The sequence below is a fragment of the Oryctolagus cuniculus genome, chromosome 7, assembly GCF_051225735.1.
Source record: "Oryctolagus cuniculus isolate XC-2025 breed Fujian yellow rabbit chromosome 7, ASM5122573v1, whole genome shotgun sequence".
Taxonomy (NCBI): Eukaryota; Metazoa; Chordata; class Mammalia; order Lagomorpha; family Leporidae; genus Oryctolagus; species Oryctolagus cuniculus.
The window spans coordinates 44,855,526-44,876,666 of NC_142873.1; the positions used below are offsets into that span (position 1 = coordinate 44,855,526).

The 21,141-nt window shown below is 44.3% G+C and overlaps 1 protein-coding gene across 1 annotated transcript in view; it reads left to right on the forward strand.

Moving 5' to 3' along the window:
- NUP210L (nucleoporin 210 like) overlaps positions 1 to 21,141 on the forward strand; it is a 126,625-nt gene that overhangs the window by 42,970 nt on the left and 62,514 nt on the right. Inside the window, exons 11-15 of the mRNA XM_002715340.6 lie at positions 6,637 to 6,774; positions 7,213 to 7,368; positions 11,098 to 11,296; positions 14,073 to 14,218; positions 16,208 to 16,429. Coding sequence (XP_002715386.4) covers positions 6,637 to 6,774; positions 7,213 to 7,368; positions 11,098 to 11,296; positions 14,073 to 14,218; positions 16,208 to 16,429 — 861 coding nt within the window. The remainder of the gene's footprint in view (positions 1 to 6,636; positions 6,775 to 7,212; positions 7,369 to 11,097; positions 11,297 to 14,072; positions 14,219 to 16,207; positions 16,430 to 21,141) is intronic.

The window sequence follows — 21,141 nt, forward strand, 5'->3', positions numbered from 1 at the left end:
TTTTTTTTTTTTTTGACAGGCAGAGTGGACAGTGAGAGAGAGAGACAGAGAAAGGTCTTCCTTTGTTGCTGGTTCACCCTCCAATGGCCGCCGCAGCCGGTGCGCTGAGGCCGGCACATGGCGCTGATCCGAAGGCAGGAGCCAGGTGCTTCTCCTGGTCTCCCATGGGGTGCAGGGCCCAAGCACTTGGGCCATCTTCCACTGCACTCCCGGGCTACAGCAGAGAGCTGGCCTGGAAGAGGGGCAACCGGGACAGAATCCGGCGCCCCGACTGGGACTAGAACCTGGTGTGCTGGTGCCGCAAGGCGGAGGATTAGCCTAATGAGCCGCGGCACCGGCTTTTTTTTTTTTTTTTTTTTTTTTTTACAGCAGACAGGCAGAGTTAGTGAGAGAGAGAGTGATAGACAGTGAGAGAGAGGGAGACAGAGAGAAAGGTCTTCCTTCTGTTCGTTCACTTGCCAAATGGCTACTATGGCCGGCGCTGCACTGATCCAAAGCCAGGAGCCAGGTGCTTCCTCCTGGTCTCCCATGCATGTGCAGGGCCCAAGCACTTGGGCCATCCTCCACTGCCCTCCTGGGCCACAGCAGAGAGCTGGACTGAAGAGGAGCAACCGCAACAGAACCGGCGCCCCAACTGGGACTAGAACCCAGGGTGCTGGCGCTGCAGGCGGAGGATTGGCCTAGTGAGCCGCAGCGCCAGCCAAACTTTTTTTTTTTTAAGATTATTTGAAAGTTAGAGCAACAGAGAGAAGGAGAGAGATATACAGAGAAATCTTTTGTCTGATGGTTCACTCTCCAGACAGTTGCAACAACCAGGTCTGGATCAGACTGAGGCCAGGAGCCAGGAACTCCACACGACTGACAGAGTCCCAGGTATTTGGGTCATCTTCAACTGCCTCCCCACGCACATCAGCAAGAAGCTAGACCAGAATTGTAATAGTCAGGACTTGAAGTAGCACTCCAATGAGGGATGTTGGTATCACAAGCATTGGCTTAATCCATTGCACCACAAGACCTGCCCTTAAACTAAACTTTTTTTAAGAAAATAATTTTTAAAAGATTTATCTATTTATTTGAAAGGCTGAGTTATAGATAGGGAGGGAGGGAGGGAGGGAGGGAGAGAGAGAGAGAGAGAGAGAGCTCTTCCATTCACTGGTTCACTCCCCAAATGGCCACAATGGCCAGGGCTGGTGCAGGTTGAAGCCAGCAGCCTGGAACTCCATCTAGGGATCTGCTGTTTTCCCAGGTGCATTAGCAGGGAGCAGCAGGAGCTTGAACTGAGTCCCATATGGAATTTCAGCATCACAGGCTGCAGCTTAACCCACAGCACTCTCCCCAGAGCAATCTTGATAAAATGTAGAGGGACCTACACAAGGATATGAATATTAGGGGTCAGAGATCATTGGGAGCCATCTTGTAGGCTAATTATTATTAATAGGTTCTCTGTCGATTCTTGGGACTCTAATATATATTATTAGACTAAACATACTAATGGTCCTGTTTCCAGTGATAAAGTAAGTACTGGCATTCCACAGCGTGCAACAGCAACACAGCTATTTAAATTATCACTTGAAGAAAATGCTGTCACAGGGGCTGGTGCTGTGGCATAGTAGGCTAAGCCTCTGCCTGTGGCACTGGCATCCCATATGCGTGTTGGTTGGAGTCCCAGCTGCTCCTCTTCTGACCTAGCTCTCTGCTGATGGCCTGGGAAAGCAGTGGAAGATGGTTCAAGTGCTTGGGCCCCTGCACCTGCATGGGAGACCTGGAAGAAGCTCCTTACTCTTGGCTTTGGATCAGCGCAGCTCTGGCCCTTGCAGCCCTCTTTGGATTGAGCCAGTGGATGGAGGATCTCTCTCTCTCTCTCTCTCTCTCTCTCTCTCTCACTCTAACTCTTCTTTCAAATAAATAAATAAATAAATGTTTAAAAAAAAAAAAAAAGAGGGGCCGGCGCCGTGGCTCATTTGGTTAATCTTCCACCTGCAGTGCCAGCATCCCATATAGGTGCTGGGTTCTAGTCCCGGTTGCTCCTCTTCCAGTCCAGCTCTCTGCTGTGGCCCGGGAGGGCAGTGGAGGATGGCCTGAGTACTTGGGTCCCTGCACCCACATGGGAGACCAGGGAGAAGAACCTGGCTCCTGGCTTTGGATTGACACAATGCTGGCCGTAGTGGCCATTTGGGGAGTGAATCAACAGAAGGAAGACCTTTTTCTCTGTCTCTCTCTCTCTCTCACACTGTCTGTAACTCTACCTGTCAAATAAATTAAAAAAAAGAAAGAAAGAATAAGAAGAGGCCGGTGCTGTGGTGTAGCAGGTAAAGTCACCACCTTGCAGTGCTGGCATCCCATATGGGCACCAATTTGAGTCCTGGCTGCTCCAGTTCTGATCCAACTCTCTGCTATGGCCTGGGAAAGCAGTAGAAGATGGCCCAAGTCCTTGGACCCCTGCATCCATATGGGAGCCAGAAGAAGCTCCTGATTCCTGGCTTCAGATCAGCACAGCTCTGGCCATTGTGGCCAATTTGGGAGTGAACCAGAGGATGGAAGACCTCTCTCTCTCTCTCTCTCTCTCTTTCTCTGCCTCTCCTCTCTCTGTGTAACTTTTGATTTTCAAATAAATAAATAAATCTTTCAAAAAATAATGAAAGAAAATGCAGTCACATATAGAAGGCAAGGCCTTGGGTAGCCAAGTGTTTGCTGACAACATATTTTAGTGAAGGGATGATACTGATTGTTACTTCTATAATAGGCTTGTGCTGCATCATATGGGGAAAGAAAATTATTAGATCAGAGCTTTAAATTTCCAGCTCAGTATCCATTTAAGAGATCCGAAAAGCTTCTATGATTACCCTTATTCTGAAATCACAATGCAATTAAAATCAACAATAGGGGTGGGCATTGTGGCACAGCAAATTGAGCCACAACTTGGGACACCTGCATCCCATATGCCAGTGCTGGTTTGTGTCTCAGCAACTCTGATTCTGATTCTACTTCCTGCTGATGCATCCTGGAAGGTAGTAGATGAGGATTCAAGTGCTTGAGCTCCTGCCACCCACATGGGAGACCCAGATAGAATACCTGGCTCTTGGCTTCTGCCTGCCCCAATCCTGGCTGTTGTGGCCAGTTGGGGAGTGAACCAGCAGATATAAGATATCTCTGTCTCTGTCTCTGTCTCTCCCTCTCTCTGTCACTCTTCATTTCAAATGAATGAATGAATTAATGTGGGACTGGCATTGTGGCACAGTGTGTTAAGCCACTGCCTATGTCATTGGCATCCCATATCAGAGCACCAGTTGGAGTCCCTACTGTTCCACTTCTGATCCAGCTCCATGCTAATGCACCTGAGAAAGCAGTGGGATATGGCCCATGTGGGTTACCAGATGGAATTCCTGGCTCCTGGGTTTGTCCTAGCCCAGTGTTTTGGGGAGTGAACCAGCAGGTAGAAGATCACTTTCTGTTTCCCTCTGTCCCTATGTCTTTCAAACAAATACATCTTTAAAAAAAAAAAAACTTAAAAATAATGTTATCCTCTACCTTTTATATACTATCTTCTCCCTTTTTTTCTCTACAGTGTAAAATGTCTTCTTAGAATCAACTCATTATATTATTTTTTTAAAGATTTATTTATTTATTTGAAAGTCAGAATTACACACAGAAAGAAGGAGAGGCAGAGAGAGAGAGAGAGAGATCTTCCATCTGCTGGTTCACTCCCCATTTGGCTGCAACCACTGAAACTGTGCCAATCTGAAGCCAGGAGCCAGAAGCCTCTTCCAGTTCTCTCATACAAGTGCGGGGGCCCAAGGACTTGGGCCATCTTCTACTGCTTTCCCAGGCCATAGCAAAGAGCTGGATGGGAAGTGGAGCAGCCAGGACTTGAACTGGTGCCATATGGGATGCCAGCACTGCAGGCGGCGGCTTTACACAATACGCCACAGTACCAGCTCCTCATTATATTCTGTTACTTTATTCTTGAATTGTAAGAGTTCAGTCAAGGGGCCGGGGCTGTGGCTTAGTGGGTAAAGCCTCTGCCTGCAGGGCCGGCATCTCATATGGGTGCCGGTTCAAGTCCTGGCTGCTTCACTTCCCATCCAGCTCTCTGCTTTGGCCTGGGAAAGCAGTAGAAGATGGCCCAAGTCCTTGGGCCCCTGTACTCACATAGGAGACCCAGAAGAAGTTCCTGGCTCCTGGCTTCGGCCATTGCAGCCATTTGGGGAGTGAACAAGTGGTTGGAAGACCCCTCTCCCTCTCCCTCTCCCTCCCTCTCTCTCTCTCTCTCTCTCTCTCTCTCTCTCTGCCTTTGCGTCTCTGTAACTCTGCCTTTCAAATAAATAATAAATAAATATTTTTTTAAAAAGAGTTCAGTCAAGACCTAGAATATGATGCCTGCTCCCAATAGATTTCTTCTTGGTGTCTGTCCCTCAGTAGTGACCTAAAAACCATTAAGAGTGTTAGCATTGTGGTGCAACAGGTTAAGCCCCCACCTGCAAGGCCAGCATCATATGTCAGAGTCCTGGCTGTTTTGCTTCTGATTCAGCTCCCTGCTAACACACCTGGGAAAGAAGCAGCAGATGGCCCAAGTACTAGGGTCCCTGCCACCCTCGTGGGAGACCTGGAGGGAGTCTCAGGCTCCTGGCTTAAGCCTGGATCAGCCCTGGCTGTTGTGGCCATTTGTCATTCTGCTTTTCAAATATGTGCCTTTTTTTTCTTTTTATTAATCTTTTTTTCTTTTTCTTTCTTTGTTTTTTTGTCAACACAAATGTATTATCTTACAATTCAAAAGTTTAAAAATCCAAAATAAGGGGTGGGTGTATGGCCCATCTGTTAAGACACCAGTTACAATATGCACATCCCATGTTGAGGGGCCTGTTTGACTCTCAGCTACAGCTCCTTGTTCCAGCTTCTTGTTAATGTGAACCCTGAGAGGCAGCAAGTGATGGCTCAAGTAAGTGGGTCCCTGTCATCACATGGGACACCTGGATTGAGTTCCTGGCTGTTAACCTTGTGTTCATCTGGAAAATGAACTACTGTCTAGTAGGAGCACTCGCTCTCTCTGGAAGAAATTTTTTAAAAAAATTTAGTTATAAAATCAATTTCAGTGGACTAAAATTTTCTTTTCAACCAAAAGACTTGTTTTCAGTTTATAATTCAGCTACCTTAAGAGAATGAAGAGAGGGGGCCAGCATGGTGGCACAGCAGGTTAAGCTTCCAGCATCCCATAAGGGCACCAGGTCGAGACCCAGCTGCTCTCCATAGAATCCAGCTCCCTGCTAATGTGCCTGGGAAAGAAGTGGAAGGTGACCCAGGTGCTTGGGCTCCCGCCAGCCAGAAAGCCAGATGAAGCTCCTGTCTCCTGGCTTCAGCCTGGCTGAGTCTTGGCTGTTGTAGTCATCTGGGGAGTGAACCAGTAGATGGAAGATATCTCTCTGTTTCTTTCCCTCTCTCTGTAACTCTGCCTTTCAAATAAATAAATAATCTTTTTTAAAGAGAGAGAGAGAAAGAGAATGAGGAGAAAGTCATGGCCATCATTACAGATATGTGACTGTTGATAAATATTTCAGGGATTCTCAAAAGATAGATTATAGACATAGTTTAAATTTTGCCTTCAAAGAGAAAATGTCAATATAACTCTGAGGATTTAAATTTTACCTCAACACCTTTATGGGTGCTCTTTATTTTCTCCTGAGTGGGTTGTAATATTCCTTTCCCTTTATAGTTTATTAATTTTACTGAAGGATATCTTTTTAAAAAGATTTTATGTATTTATTTGAAAGACAGAGTTACGGAGAGGCAGAGGCAGAGGTCTTCTATCTGCTAGTTCACTCCCCAAAGGGCTGCAACAGCCAGAGCTGTGCCAATCTGAAGCCAGGAGCCAAGAGCTTCTTTCGGGTCTCCCACATGGGTGCAGGGGCCAAGGACTTGGGCCATCTTCTGCTTTCCCAGGCCATAGCAGAGAGCTGGATTGGAAGTGGAGCAGCTGGGACTCCAACTGGTGCCTATATGGGATGCCGGCTGAAGGCGGCGCCTCTACTCACTCTGCCACTGCACTGACTTCAGGATATATTTTTTTAAAGATTTATTTCATTTATTTGAAAGGCAGAGTGACAGAAAGAGAGAACAAAGCGAGAGAAAGAGGGAGAGACACAGAGAGGTCTTCCATCTGCTGGTTCACTCCCCAAATGGTACAACGGTGGGCCTGGGCCAGGCAACAGCCAGGGAGCCTCTTCATGGTCTTCCACGAGGGTGCAGGAATTCACCGCTGCTTTCCTGGGTGCATTAACTGGGAGTTGGATCAGAAGTAAAGCGGTTGAGACTCAAATCGGTGTCCATATGGAATGCCAGGGATGCAGGCATGGCTTAACCCGCTATGCCACAGTGCTGGCCCCATGAAGGATATCTAAGGTCCTTTCTCTCTAAAACTACAATTTCCTGTGTTGATAAAACTTTAATTTCAGGAACCTTTTAACTGTGATAATTCGCAAATTTCCTTTATTATCAGACATAGTAGCTGTGCTTCTTCACTGAAGAGTAAATTATTTTGTTCATCAAAACTGCTTGAGTAATTACACCACTGAGTATATGAATATGTATTTAAGAACAATTCTTACAAAATCTACTTTGTTCATTTTTTCCTGTTCTTTATAGACTAAAGATATTAAGCCTGTAAAATTTCTAATCAAACACCAACAAGAAGTAAAGATTTACTTCCCCATCAAGCTGACACCCAGCTTCCTGGCATTCCCTCATCATGCTATGGGAATGTTGTATCGTTATAAAGTGCAGGTATGGTGTCCTGTAATGTAAGAATTCCCAAAGAGGTAAGGATTAACATTTGGTTAATGTTACATTTTACTGTCCCCATTCCTAATACTATAAATCAGTTTTTGGTGACGACTGTATCATGCCTTTGAATGTTATCATCTGAAGCGAAGCTTGGTGTGCTTTCTGTCTGTCTTCCACAGACTCTTTCCTTGTGAGTTTTCTTGCTTTGTCAAGTTCCCTTGTGAGCTTTTTTGACCTTTTGTGATGCCATCACTACTCAATCTTCCTTTTGTATTTTTCTTGCCCATTTAGTTACTTTTCTATAGTGTTAGAGTTTCTTAACATATACAGAAATAGTTTATTCTATAGTTTTATTGTCCCTAAACACTGTTTCACCAGTTTTTACATTTTCATTTATCCTCCTATGGTAATTAAATACAAGGCTGTGCTTTTTCACAGGTGGAGGGTGGTAGTGGCAACTTTACCTGGACCTCCTCTAATGAAACAGTGGTCATGGTAACCACAAAAGGAGTGGTGACTGCAGGTCAGGTCAAGGGGAACAGTACTGTTTTGGCCCGAGATGTACAAAATCCCTTCCGATATGGCGAGATTAAGGTAAGTAATTCTCCAAAGAACCTTCTTATCAAACCTGAGACATCACTATCTAAATTTAGGCACAGCAGTACAGTTGAAAATATTTCTAGGAGCCTGCATAGTGGCATAGCAGGCTAAGCTGCTGCCTGTGACATCAGCATCCCATTTGAGAGCTCTTTTAAGTCCAGGCTGCTCCACTTCTGATCCAGCTCCCTGCTAATGCACCTAGGAAAGCAGCGGAGTATGATCTAAATGCTTCAGCCCTTGCCACCCATGTGGGAGACCAGGATGGAATTTCTGGCCCCGTGCTACCCCAGCTGTTGCAACCATTTGTGGGAGTGAACCAATGCAAGGTCTGTCTGTCTGGGGCCGGCAGTGTGCCTGCATAGAAGGTTAAGCCTCTGCCTACAGTGTCAGCATCCCATACAGGCACTGGTTTAAGTATTGACTGCTGTACTTCCTATCCAGCTCCATAGGAGACCTGCAAGAGGTTCCTGGCTCCTGGCTTTGGATCTGCCCAGCTCCAGCTGTTTCTGCCATTTGGGAGAAAACCAGCAGATGGAAGACCTCTCTCTCTCTTTCTCCCTTCATATCTTTCCCTTTCAAATAAATAAATCTTTTTTATAAAATGTTGCTCAAATTCACGGTGGAAGTATGTATTCCTTAAATATTTCTGAACCTGGACCAAATCCTGTTTTGTTTAATAGACACTTACTTAGTATCTATATTTGTTTCTCCATCTCTAAAATGGAGATAATATTAGTATAGTTCAAAGGGTTATTGTCGGAATTTAATAAGATAATGTTTACCCCAGTGTTGGTATATATTCAATAATTAATATTAGGTGTTTTTATTATAAAACCCTGTTTTTATTATAAAAGCCCTGTTATTATAAAGCCCTGTTTGTGTTTTTTAATAATAAAAATAAATAAAATAAATATTTTATTTATTTAATTATTTGAGAGAGAGAGTTACAGAATGAGGGAGAGGCAGAGAGAAAGGTCTTTCATCTGCTGGTTCATTCCCCAAATGGCCGAAACAGCTAGAGTGGGCCGATCTGAAGCCAGGAGCCAGGAACTTCTTCCAGGTCTCCCACAATGGTACAGGAGCCCAAGGATTTGGGCCATCTTCTACTGCCTTCCCAGGTGTATTAGCAGGGAACTGGACCGGAAGTGGAGCAACCAGTACTCCAACTGGCACCCACATAGGTTGTGGCTTTACCTATTATGGCACAGTGCCAGCCCCTCTTTTTTTTTTTTTTTTTTTACTCAGGATCACTAGTCATCAGGGAAATGCAAATCAAAATCACGATGAGGTTTCACCTCACCCCAGTTAGAATGGCTCTCATACAGAAATCAACAAACAATAAACGCTGGTGAGGATTTGGGGAAAGAAGTACCCAAAACCACTGTTGGTGGGAATGTAAACTGGTACAGCCACTGTGGAAGACAGTATAGAGATGCCTCAGAAAGCTAAAAATAGATATACCATGTGACCCAGCAATCCCACTCCTAGGAATTTACTCAAACAAAATAAAATCAGCATATGAAGGAGTTATCTGTACCCCATTGCTTATTGCAGCTCTATTTACAATAGCTAAGATATGGAATCAACCCAGATGTCCATCAACTGATGACTAGATAAAGAAATTGTGATTTATATAATGGAATACTACTCAGCTATAGAAAAGAATGAAATACTGTCTTTTGCAAAAAAATAGATGCAACTGGAAACCATTATACTTAGTGAAATAAGCCAGTCCTGAAAAAACAAATACTATATGTTTTCCCTGATCTGTGGTAACTAATAGAGTACCAAAAATGTAATGTATAAGAGTGAAATTCACATTCTGAGATTTGATGATAGTTTACAGGCCTTCTCTCTACTGTTGAGGAACAGTGTTTTTTTTCTTATTTCTTTTTTTTTTTTAAGATTATTTATTTATTTGAGAGGTGGAGATACAGACAGTGGGAGGGAGAGACAGAGAGAAAGATCTTCCATCCACTGGTTCACTCCCCAAATGGCCGCAACGGCTGAAGCCACTGATCCAAAGCCAGGAGTCAGGTGCCCCTTCCTGGTCTCCCATGCGAGTACAGGGGCCCAAGGACTTGGACCATCTTCTACTGCTTTTCTGGGTCATAGCAGAGAGCTGGATGGGAAGAGGAGCAGCCGGGACTAGAACAGGCACCCATGTGGGATGCTGGCGCCCCAGGTGGAGAATTAACCTACTGCACCACAGTGCCGGCCCTTTACTATTTGTCGAACTCTTTACTTAGCATAGAGTTAATCTTGTGAGTATACAGTGGACTGAAAGTAGATCATTGTAAAAATTAAGAGAAGGAATAAGAGAGGAGGAAAGATAGGAACGTGGGCAGGAGGAAGGGTAGGGTGGGAAGTATCACTATGTTCCTGAATCTGTGTATATGAAGTACATGAAGTTTACCTTAAATTTGAAAAAAAAAAATTCTCTCTCTCTGGCTCTGCCTTTTTTTAAAAGCTAAAGGAAGGGTCAGCGCCGCGGCTCAATAGGCTAATCCTCCGCTAGCGGCACCAACACACTGGGTTCTAGTCCCGGTTGGGGCGCTGGATTCTGTCCCAGTTGCCCCTCTTCCAGGCCAGCTCTCTGCTGTGGCCAGGGAGTGCAGTGGAGGATGGCCCAAGTGCTTGGGCCCTGCACCCCATGGGAGACCAGGAGAAGCACCTGGCTCCTGGCTTCGGATTAGCGCGATGTGCGGGCTGTAGCGCGTGGGCCGCGGCTGCCATTGGAGGGTGAACCAACGGCAAAGGAAGACCTTTCTCTCTATCTCTCTCTCTCACTGTCCACTCTGCCTGTCAAAAAAAAAATAATATATATATATATATTTATAAGGCAGTTACAGAGAGAGAGAGATGAGAGATCATCCATCTGCTGGTTCACTCTCCAAATGTCTGAGATCACTAGAGCTGGTCCTAGACGAAGCCAGGAGCCAGCAACTCCACCCAGGTCTCCCGTGTGGTTGTCAGGAGCTCTAGTACATGGGCCTTCTTCTACTTTCCCAGACGCATTAGCAGGAAGCTGAACTGGAAGCACAGCAGCATTGAACCAATGCTCCAATATGGGATGCTGGTGTTGAAAGCTACTTAATCCACTATGCCACAGCACTGGGCCTAAATGCAGCATTTTCCCCAAATATTTTAAGTTCACCAAAGGTTGAATCTGTGGATATGGAATCTAAGGATATTAGTTCTTATATATAATATAAATAACATAATGGAACTTCAAAAATTTTTGTGGACCATGTGGGAGACCTGGATGAATCTCTTTGCTCCTGGCCTTGGCCTGGCCCAGCCCTGGCCATTGCAGCCATCTGGGGAGTGAACCAGCAGATGGAAGATATCTCCCTCTCTCTCTGTCACTCTGACTTTCAAAATAAATTAATAAATCTTTAAAACAACAACAAAATTTTATGAAAAAGTGGAATTAAAAGTGAGTTAATTTTGTTGCAAAATTTCTTTTCACAATTGTAAAATGTATATTAGGAAAATGCTATGTATGAATTTCAAAATTTTTACACTAAATTATCTTCTAATGTTATTTTCCATGAACTTGGAAGTACTCTAATAAATGCTTTTATCTACAAACATATGTCTCTTTGTGTGTGTGTGTATATATATATATTTATAATCACGTGTTTAAATAATCAAGGAATGATTTATTCTGAGACATTAATAACATAACGTTTTTGACAGATGAATTATTTTCCCTTCCAGATATATGTCCTGAAACTGAACAAAATGGAACTGTTACCATTTCATGCTGATGTGGAGATTGGTCATACTATAGAAATCCCCATTGCAATGTATCACGTAAATAGGGAGACCAAAGAGGCCATTGCATTCACAGACTGCTCTCACTTGTCCTTGGGTCTGAGTATGGATAAGCAAGGAGTCTTTACTCTTTTCAAAGAAGGTAAGAGTAGACTTTCTATTTTCTCCTTCCTTTTTTTTTTTTTTATTTGACAGGTAGAGAGATAGTGAGAGAGAGAGAGAGAGAGAGAAAGAGAGAGAGAGAGAGAGAGAGAGAGAAAGGTCTTCCTTCCGTTGGTTCACCCTCCAAATGGCCGCTACAGCCAGCGCTGCGCCAATCTGAAGCCAGGAGCCAGGTGCTTCTTCCTGGTATCCCATGCAGGTGCAGGAGCCCAAGAGCTTGGGCCATCGTCCACTGGCCTCTGGGGCCACAGCAGAGAGCTGGACTGGAAGAGAAGCAAATCGGGACTAGAACCCGGCGCCCATATGGGATGCCGGCACCGCAGGTGGAGGATTAACCAAGTGAGCCACGGCACTGGCCCCCATCCTTCCTTTGTTTTTGAACTGAAGAACTAATCATCAAATCAGAAACTGTCATTTGTAGTCTAGACTCACATATTATCTTTCTCTATAATGTTTGTTTATGCTGACAACTACTCTGCAGTAGGTATTATCCTCATCTTACAGATGTGAAGACAAGGGAACATAAATAACACTGTGGCCAAGCAATATCCATTTCCAGCTCCTGGTGAGATCTGTCTCCAGCCTCAGCTCCTCTCTCCTTTCTTTCTTTAATATTTCTCTCTGGAGAAGGCATTTAGTACAGTGATCAAGATGCCACTTGGGATATCCACATCCCACCTCATAGTGCCTGGGTTCAAGTCCCAGCTCCACTCTGGATTCCAGCCTCCTTCTAATGTGCACCCTAGGAGGCAGCAGGTGATGGCTTAAGCACCTGAGCCCTGCTACCCTCCTGGGAGATGTGGATTGAATCCCCGGCTCCTGGCTTCAGCCTGGTCCAGCCCCAGCTGTTGTGGGCATTTGAGGAATGAACCAGCAGATGGAAGATCTCATTTTCTTTGTATGTTTCTGCCTTTCAAACGAGATTAACATAAATAAATAAAATGTTTAAAAATACATATAGAGGCTGGCGCTGTGTATAGCATGTAAAGTCAGTTCAAGTCCTGGCTGCTCCATAATACGCCTGGGAAAGCAGCAGAATATGGCCCAAATATCCACATGGGCCCCTGCACCCACGTGGGAGACACAGAAGAAGCTCCTGGCTCCTGGCTTCAGATTGGCCCAGCTCTGGTCTTTGTGGCCATTTGAGGAATGAACTAGTGGGCGGAAGACCTCTCTCTCTCCCTCTCTGTGTCTCTCTCTGTCTCTCTGTCTCTGTCTCTCTCTGTCTCTCTCTCTCTCTCTGTCTTCCTCTCTCTGCAACTCTTTAAAATAAATAAAAAATAAATCTTTAAAAAAATACTGAATCTAGAACTCCCCATGGATGACAAGGAGGCAACTCCTTGAGCCATCACCTTGCTACCTCTCAATGCATGCATTAGCAGGAAGCTGGAATCAGAAGTAGAGCTGGTTTTGAACTCAGGTACATAGGCATTTTGACTACTAAACTAAATGCCCACCACCGAACATATTTTTATATCAACCTGATATGAAAAATTGAGGCCTAGTGGATAGTTACATAAGCTTGATATGACTTTTTAAAATTTATTTTAAATAAATAAAGTACTTGGGCCATCTCCTGCTGCTTTCCAGGCCATTAGTGTGGAGCTAGATTGGAAGTGGAGCAGCCAGAACTTGAACTTGTGCCCATATGGGATGCCAGAGTGGCAGGCAGTAGCTTACCTCTACACCACACCACTAGCTCCCAAGATGATATTTTAATGTATGAAAATTCTTATACTTGTGGCTGGCACTGTGGTGTAGCCAGTTAGGTCACTGCCTGCAATGCTGGCGTCCCATATGAGTGTTGGTTGGAGTCCCAACTGCTTTGCTTCCAGTCCAGCTCCTTGCTGTTGTACCTGGGAAAGCAGTGGAAGATGACCCAATTGTTTGGGCTCCTGCCATCCATGTGGCAGTCCCAGATGAGTTCCTGGCTTCTGCCTGGCACAACCCAGATCATCACGACCAGTTAGGGAGTGAACCAGCAGATGAAGATCTCTGTCTCTTTCTCTCTCAGTCACTATGCATATTAAATTAAGCCTCTGCCTGTGGTGCTGACATCCCATATGGGTACCCATTCAAATCCTGGCTGCTCCACTTCTGATCCAACTCTCTGCTAATGGCCTGGGAAAGCAGCAGAGGATGGCTCAAGTGCTTGGGCCCCTGCACCCATGTGGGAGACCCGGATGGAATACCAGGTTCCTGGCTTCAACCTGGCCCAGTGCCAGCGATAGCAGTCATTTGGGGTGTGAACCAGCAAATGGAAGGTATCTCTCTCTCTCTCTCTCTCACCCTGCCTTTCAAATAAATAAAAATATTTTTTAAAAGGAAAATTCTTTTTTTTTTAATTTATTTGACAGGTAGAGTTATTGTCAATGAGAGAGAGAGAGAGAGAGAGAGAGAGAGAGAAAGGTTTTCCTTCCATTGGTTCTTTCCCCAAATGGCCACCACAGACGGCACTGCGCTGATCTGAAGCCAGGAGCCAGGTGCTTCCTCCTGGTCTCCCATGTGGGTGCAGGGGCCCAAGGACTTGGACCATCCTCCACTGCCCTCCGGGGCCACAGCAGAGCTGGACCGGAAGAGGAGCAACCGGGACTAGAACCCGGAGCCCATATGGGATGCCAGCACTGCAGGTGGAGGATTAACCAAGTGAGCCACAGCGCCGGTCCTAAAAAGGAAAATTCTTGTATTAGTTTAATCTAGTTTCCTTGAGGACTAACTACTTATTAGCTTACTGATACCATGTTTTTGATTGAAAGGTATTCAAAGATCTGGATCAGTGTACTGTTCAAGTACACACATAACTGCCAAGTCATTGGGCCATAGTCTGGTGACAGTGAGTGTGACTGAATGTGAGGAGTACTTGGAGAGCAGTGCCACATTTGCCGCTTATGAACCCCTAAAGGTGAGGTAATTCATGGTATGAAACTGGCATTTCTTCTCACAGACATAGCTATGCTAACTCCAGGCTTCCAACCTGTCTGTGGTCTCTAGTATGAATGAATGATATTTGTATTCTCTTTATTTACTGTTTTATTTTAGTGGTATTCAGTAATAAATACAATTGACTAGTTCAAGAAAAAGTACTAAAGCATGATTTGCTTACATTTTTAGAATAATTGCTTCAACTTTACTTCATTTTATGACTTGGTCACTGTTGTAGACACTGTGTGCCATATTAAAAATAACCTATACTGTGGCTGGTACTGTGGTGCAGTGGGTTAAAGCCAGAATCCCATGTGGGTGCCAGTTCCAGTCCCAGCTGCTCCACTTTTGATCCAGCTCTCTGCTATGGCCTGGAAAAGCAGAGGAGGATGGCCCAAGTCCTTGAGCCCATGCACCCATGTGGGAGACCTAGAAGAAGCTCCTGGCTCTAAGCTTCGGATCAGCTCAGCTCTGGCCATTATGGCCATTTGGGAAATGAACCAGCAGATGGAAGACCTCTCTTTCTGTCTCTACCTCTCTCTGTAACTCTGTCTTTCAAATAAATAAAATAAATCTTTAAAAAAGATAACATATACTTTGAGAATACTTAATTCCCCTAATATCAGTTTCCTCATCTATAAATGGATACAATTCTTCTGTATCCTGGAGTGAATAGCACCTGTCATGTATTAGGTTGTAAGGATTTTTAAGAAATAGAACGGTGTATGAATGTATTATTTCAATATTTTTGGGGTAAAAATCCTTTGATAATTTAGTGAAATATTTATTTTATTTTATTATTTTTTTTTGACAGGCAGAGTGGACAGTGAGAGAGACAGAGAGGAAGGTCTTCCTTTGCCGTTGGTTCACCCTCCAATGGCCGCCGCGGCCGGCGCACCGCGCTGATCCGATGGCAGGAGCCAGGTACTTATCCTGGTCTCCCATGGGGTGCAGGGCCCAAGCACCTGGGCCATCCTCCACTGCACTCCCTGGCCACAGCAGAGAGCTGGCCTGGAAGAGGGGCAACCGGGACAGAATCTGGCACCCCGACTGGGACTAGAACCCGGTGTGCCAGCGCCACAAGGCAGAGGATTAGCCTAATGAGCCATGGCGCCAGCCAAAATATTAATTTTAAATGCTTATGTTTTTATTTATGCATTCTCTTTTGTATGCCCCACATTGTGCTAAATCCCTAAAGAAGAGATTTTTTTAAATATTTATTTATTTATTCGAAAGTCAGAGTTACACAGAGAGAGGAGAGGCAGAGAGAGAGGGGCTTCCATCCTCTGGTTCACTCCCCAATTGGCTGCAATGGCCGAAGCTGTGCCAATCGGAAGCCAGGAGCCAGGAGCTTCTTCCAGGTCTCCCACATGGTGCAGGGGCCCGCGGACCTGGGCCATCTTCTACTGCTTTCCCAGGCCATAGCAGAGAGCTGGATTGAAGTGGAGCAGCCGGGTCTCGAACCGGCACCCATATGGGATGCCAGCGCTTCAGGCCAGGGCATTAACCCACTGTGCCACAGCACTGGCCCCAAGAAGAGATTTTTAAAAAGTAAGTATAATATATTCTCTCCTTTTTAAGAGGCTTATAAAACTAGAGAACACAAAAATTATTAGACTTATACATAGGATTTGACAAATTTAATAGCATTGGAGATGAACAAATACTAATGTGTGGTCGAGATAAAGACTGTAAGAGCTTAGAGGATGCAGAAGTGGCCATGGTCTGGAATGACTGGTCACAAATGAACAGATAAGATGACACGTCCATTAGGCTTGAACGATAGGTGGTGTCTAAATTGCTACAGAGGTTGGGAAGCATTCCAAGTGAGGGGAATGGCACACATGTCACTTAATTTAGGAAGTAGGTTTAGCATCATTTTCAGCATATTCAGATAATTCATTTGTCACTTTAGAAAACTATTGAATTCCCTAACAAATCCAGAATTGACTTCTTTAAACCTTATCAGGCTCTAAATCCCATGGAAGTGGCATTGGTGACATGGCAATCTGTCAAGGAAATGATATTTGAAGGAGGCCCTCGTCCATGGATCTTGGAACCCTCCCGATTTTTTTTGGAGTTGAAGGTGGAAAATTCAGAGAAGATTGAAGTAACACAAGTCCGGCTTCCAGCTAAAAGAAAGCAGAACCAGTACATCTACAGGGTTCTGTGTCTGGATTTAGGAGAACAAGTAGGACAACCTTCTTTTTCTGACCTTTCTTTTACTATAATGCTCCACATCTTTGGTACTTCCAGCCATTCCTTTTCAGATTCCAATGAATTTAGTTTATGAAACAGGTAAGAAAATTCTAATTATTGATGAAAGGATTTTCTTCTGAAGCTTACTGTCCTTTAAGTGTACGGGGGATGGGGGTTGGGGTGGGGATGGGGATGTGCTTGGCATAGCAGTTATGATGCTGCAAAGGATGCCCACATCCCATATGGGAGTGCCAAGCTCAAGTCCTGGCTCCATTTCTTGTTTTTTTTTTTTAATAAATAATATGATTTTTATTTTTAAAAAAGAAGAAGAGGAAGGCTGATTGGAAGCAATCCTCGGCTCCACTAAGCCAGATTTGCATTTCCAAGGAGTCTGGTTCCACTTCTGAGTCCAGCTTCCTGCAAATGCACACTAGGAGGCGGCACATAAAGTTTTAAGTAGCTGGGTCCCTGCCACCCACATGGGAGACCCAGACTGAATCTCTGGCTCCTGGTTTCAGCCTCCCTCAGTCTCAGCCTTTGTGGGCATTTGAGGTGTGAACTAGAAGATGGGAGATAACTTTTCCTCTCACTCTGTCTCTCAAATAATTAAATCAATTTTGGGGGTCAGAGGAAGAGGTTTATTTCAAGAGTAAATAAAAATTTTAATGTACCTAGGGTTTTGGCTTGCTCATCTGAGGATTCTAATAGTTCACTAACAATTCAAAATCTACTTATTGAAATGAACTTATTTCACACTATTTTACATTATTTTATCACAATGATTTAGTTCCTTTTTGTTTAGAGCAGAGAATATTTTGTTTACCATCTTCAAAGAATTTAAGGTAGAGAAACTGTTAAGTGTCATCTATGATCAGCAATTTTGAAGAACCAGTTAGGTCTGCCCTGATAAGAGTAATAAGTATGTTGCCTTCTATCAGTTTAATTAGTTTTGATTATCTTTAGGGGCAGTAATAGGTTTACATAATTCTCATTCACGACTGTGGCCTGCCACTATCAAAACCAGTATCAAAGGTTTGCAGCTGGACTACGATTGAGAATTCTGTATATGACTGTGTGAAACCCAGCATGCTAACTAGCCCACAGGAATCAATGCAAGATTTTAACTTAATAAGAACTGTGCTGGGGCCGTCGTTGTGGTGAAGCAGGTAAAACTGCCGCCTGCAGTGCCCACATCCCATGTGGATGCTGGTTCAAGTCCCAGCTGCTCCACTTCCTATCCAGCTCTCTGCTATGGCCTGGGAAAGCAGTAGAAGATGGCCCAAGTCCTTGGGCCCCTGCACCCGCGTGGGAGACCTGGAAGAAGCTCCTGGCTCCTGGCTTTGGATCCGCCCAGCTCTGGCTGTTGAGGCCATCTGGGAAGTGAACCAGCCGATGGGAGATTCATTCTCTCTCTCTCTCTCTCTCTCTCTCTCTCTCTCTGCCTTTCAAATAAATAGATAAATAAATCTTAAAAATAAAACTGTGCTGTAGGGCCAGCATTGTGGTATAGAGGGTAAAGCTGCCACCTGCAACATCCCATATGGGTGCCAGTTTGTGTCCTGGATGTTCCACTTGTGATCCAGCTCCCTACTAATGGCCTGGAAAAAGCAGCAGAAGATGGCCCAAGTGCTTAGGTCCCTGCCTAAGAAGAAGCTGCCCTGGAAGAAGCTCCTGACTCCTGGCTTTATCTTGGCCCAGCTCCAGCTGTTGCACAATCTGGGGAGTGAACCAGCAGATGGAAGACCTCTCTCTCTTTCTCTCTCTCTGTAACTCTCACTTTTTTTTTTTTTTTTTTTTTTTTGACAGGCAGAGTGGACAGTGAGAGAGAGACAGAGAGAAAGGTTTTCCTTTTGCCATTGGTTCACCCTCCAATGGCCACCACGGCCGGCGCGCTGTGGCCGGCGCACCGCGCTGATCCGATGGCAGGAGCCAGGTACTTATCCTGGTCTCCCATGGGGTGCAGGGCCCAAGCACTTGGGCCATCTTCCACTGCACTCCCTGGCCACAGCAGAGAGCTGGCCTGGAAGAGGGGCAACCGGGACAGAATCTGGCGCCCCGACCGGGACTAGAACCTGGTGTGCCGGCGCCACAAGGCAGAGGATTAGCCTAGTGAGCCGCGGCGCCGGCCCAATAACTCTCACTTTCAAGTAAATAAGGAAGAACTGTGCTGTAATCAGTTAAGTTTCTTTGTGATATCTGTAGTGAACTCGTCTATTGTATATAACTAGCTAATAATAATTTCAGGATTAGTTACCTCCTTTTTCCCTAATTCTTTTTTTGATATTTTAAATTAAATTATTTTATTGATCACATTTCAGATAGTTTAGTTAGTATATACAAACTCTACTGATTTTTGTATTTTTTGTCTTTTTATTTTGATATATCTCAAATAAAATAGGAAAGTACAAAGAAGAGTTCAAACAAGCACAAATAGATTTAACAATTAACATTTTGCCATATTTACTTCATATGTATACCTTATATGTGTACACATACTATTTTAAAGCTAAAGTGGATATATTAATATCACATAACATGGAATTCATGACAAAGATCAGAAAATGAAGCAAGAAGGTTGTATTAACTTTGATTTCATACCTTGCAACTTTACTGAATTCATTAATTAGCTCTACTGGGTTTTTTGTTCAGTTTTTTGGGTTTTCTATGTTTAAAATTCTGTTGTCTGTGAGGAGATTTAACTTCTTCCTTTTCACTGTGGACACCTTGTTTCTCTTTCCCCTCCCTAGTTGAACAGGACTTCTAGTACTATGCTAAATAGAAGGGGTGAGAGTAGGCATCATTTTCTTTTTCCTGATGTGTGAGGAAGAGCTTTTGACTTTTTGCCATTCACAATGATACTTGCTCTGAACTTCTAATACAGTGCCTTTATTGTGTTGAGATTCAGTCCTTCTGTGGCTAATTTGTTGAGAGTTTTCATAATGAAGGGGTGCTAAATTTCGTCAAATTGATATCGGAATATGGGATACCACACAATATCACCGTGTGCTTATTAATAAATTCCCAGTATTAATAAGCCTGAGTGGGTTCTTGCCCAATATTCAGAAAAGAATTCTGAATACCGGCATAAATGAACGAGGCAGCATGGTACAGTTTAAGCTTTTATTCAGTTCCCCTAATTCTTTATTGTGGTAAAATATATCTGTATATAACTTACCATCTTAACCATGTTTTTATAAAATTTGTTTATTTATTTGAAAGGTAGAATTACAGAGAGAGGGGCCAGCACTGTGGCACAGTGAGTTAAAGCCCTGGCCTGAAGTGCCAGCATCTCATATGGGCACCAGTTCCAGTCCCGGCTGCTCCTCTTCCAATCCAGCTCTGGTATGGCCTGGAAAATCAGTAGGAGATGGCCCAAGCCCTTGGACCCCTGCACCCACGTGGCAGACCCAGAAGAAGCTCCTGGCTCCTGGCTTTGGACTGGCGCAGTTGCAGCCATCTGGGGAGTGAAGCAGCAGATGGAAGACTTCTCTCTCTCTCTCTGCCTCTCCACTCTCTGTAACTCTGTCTTTCAAATAAATAAAATAAACCTTAAAAAAAAGAATTAGAGAAAGAGAGAGAGAGAGAATATCGTCACTCTTGTGGTTTATTCCCCAAATGGCCACTAAGGCCAGGGCTGGCCTACATTGAAGCCAGGAGCCTGGAATTCCATTTGGATCTACTGTGTGGGTGGCAGGGGCTTAAGCACTTGGGCCATCTTCTGCTGCTTTCCCAGGCACATTAACAGGGAGCTGAATCAGAGGTGGAGCAGCCAGGACTCGAACTGGTGCTCATATGGGATGCTGGCATCGTGGGTGGCAGCTTAACCCCCTGTGCCACAATGCCAGCACCACAGTTCAGTGATATTAAGTAAACTCATAATGTTGTGCAACCATCGCCACTACCCATCTCTATAACTCTTATCATCTTGTAAAGCAGAACCTCTACACTTATTGAAAAGTCACTCTCCCTCCCTACTTCAGCCCCTACTTTCTGTTCTTATGATTTCTGACTTCTTTGAGTACCTCATGTAAATGGAATCATATAGTATTTGATTTTTGTGACTAGCTGTTTTCACTTAGCATAATATCCTCAAGGTTCATCCATGTTGAAGCCCATGTCAGAATTTCCTTCTTAAGGTTGTGTAATAGTCCATTATATGTATATAACACATTTTGCTTATCCATTCAGCCATTGATGAACATTTCAGTGTTTCAGTGACTATGAATGATACCGTTATGAACATGGATGTAAAAACACCTCCTCAGGACCCATCTTTCAGGACTGGCATTGTGGCACAATGAGTTAAGCTATTACCTGTGACACCAGGATCTTTCTCCCTCTCTGTCACTCTGCCTTTCAAATAAATAAATAACTCTCTTTTTTAAAAGACCCTTCTTTTCAATTCTTTTGGCTACACATCTGCAGGTGGATTTTCTGGGTCATATAATAATCCTATTTTAACATTTTGAAGAACTGTCATACTAGTTTCTTTTTTTTTTTTTTTTTTTTTTTTTTTTTTTTTTTTTTTACAGGCAGAGTGGACAGTGAGAGAGAGACAGAGAGAGAAAGGTCTTCCTTTTGCCGTTGGTTCACCCTCCAATGGCCGCCGCTGCAGCCGGCGCACCGTGCTGATCCTGGCAGGAGCCAGGAGCCAGGTGCTTTTCCTGGTCTCCCATGGGGTGCAGGGCCCAAGCACCTGGGCCA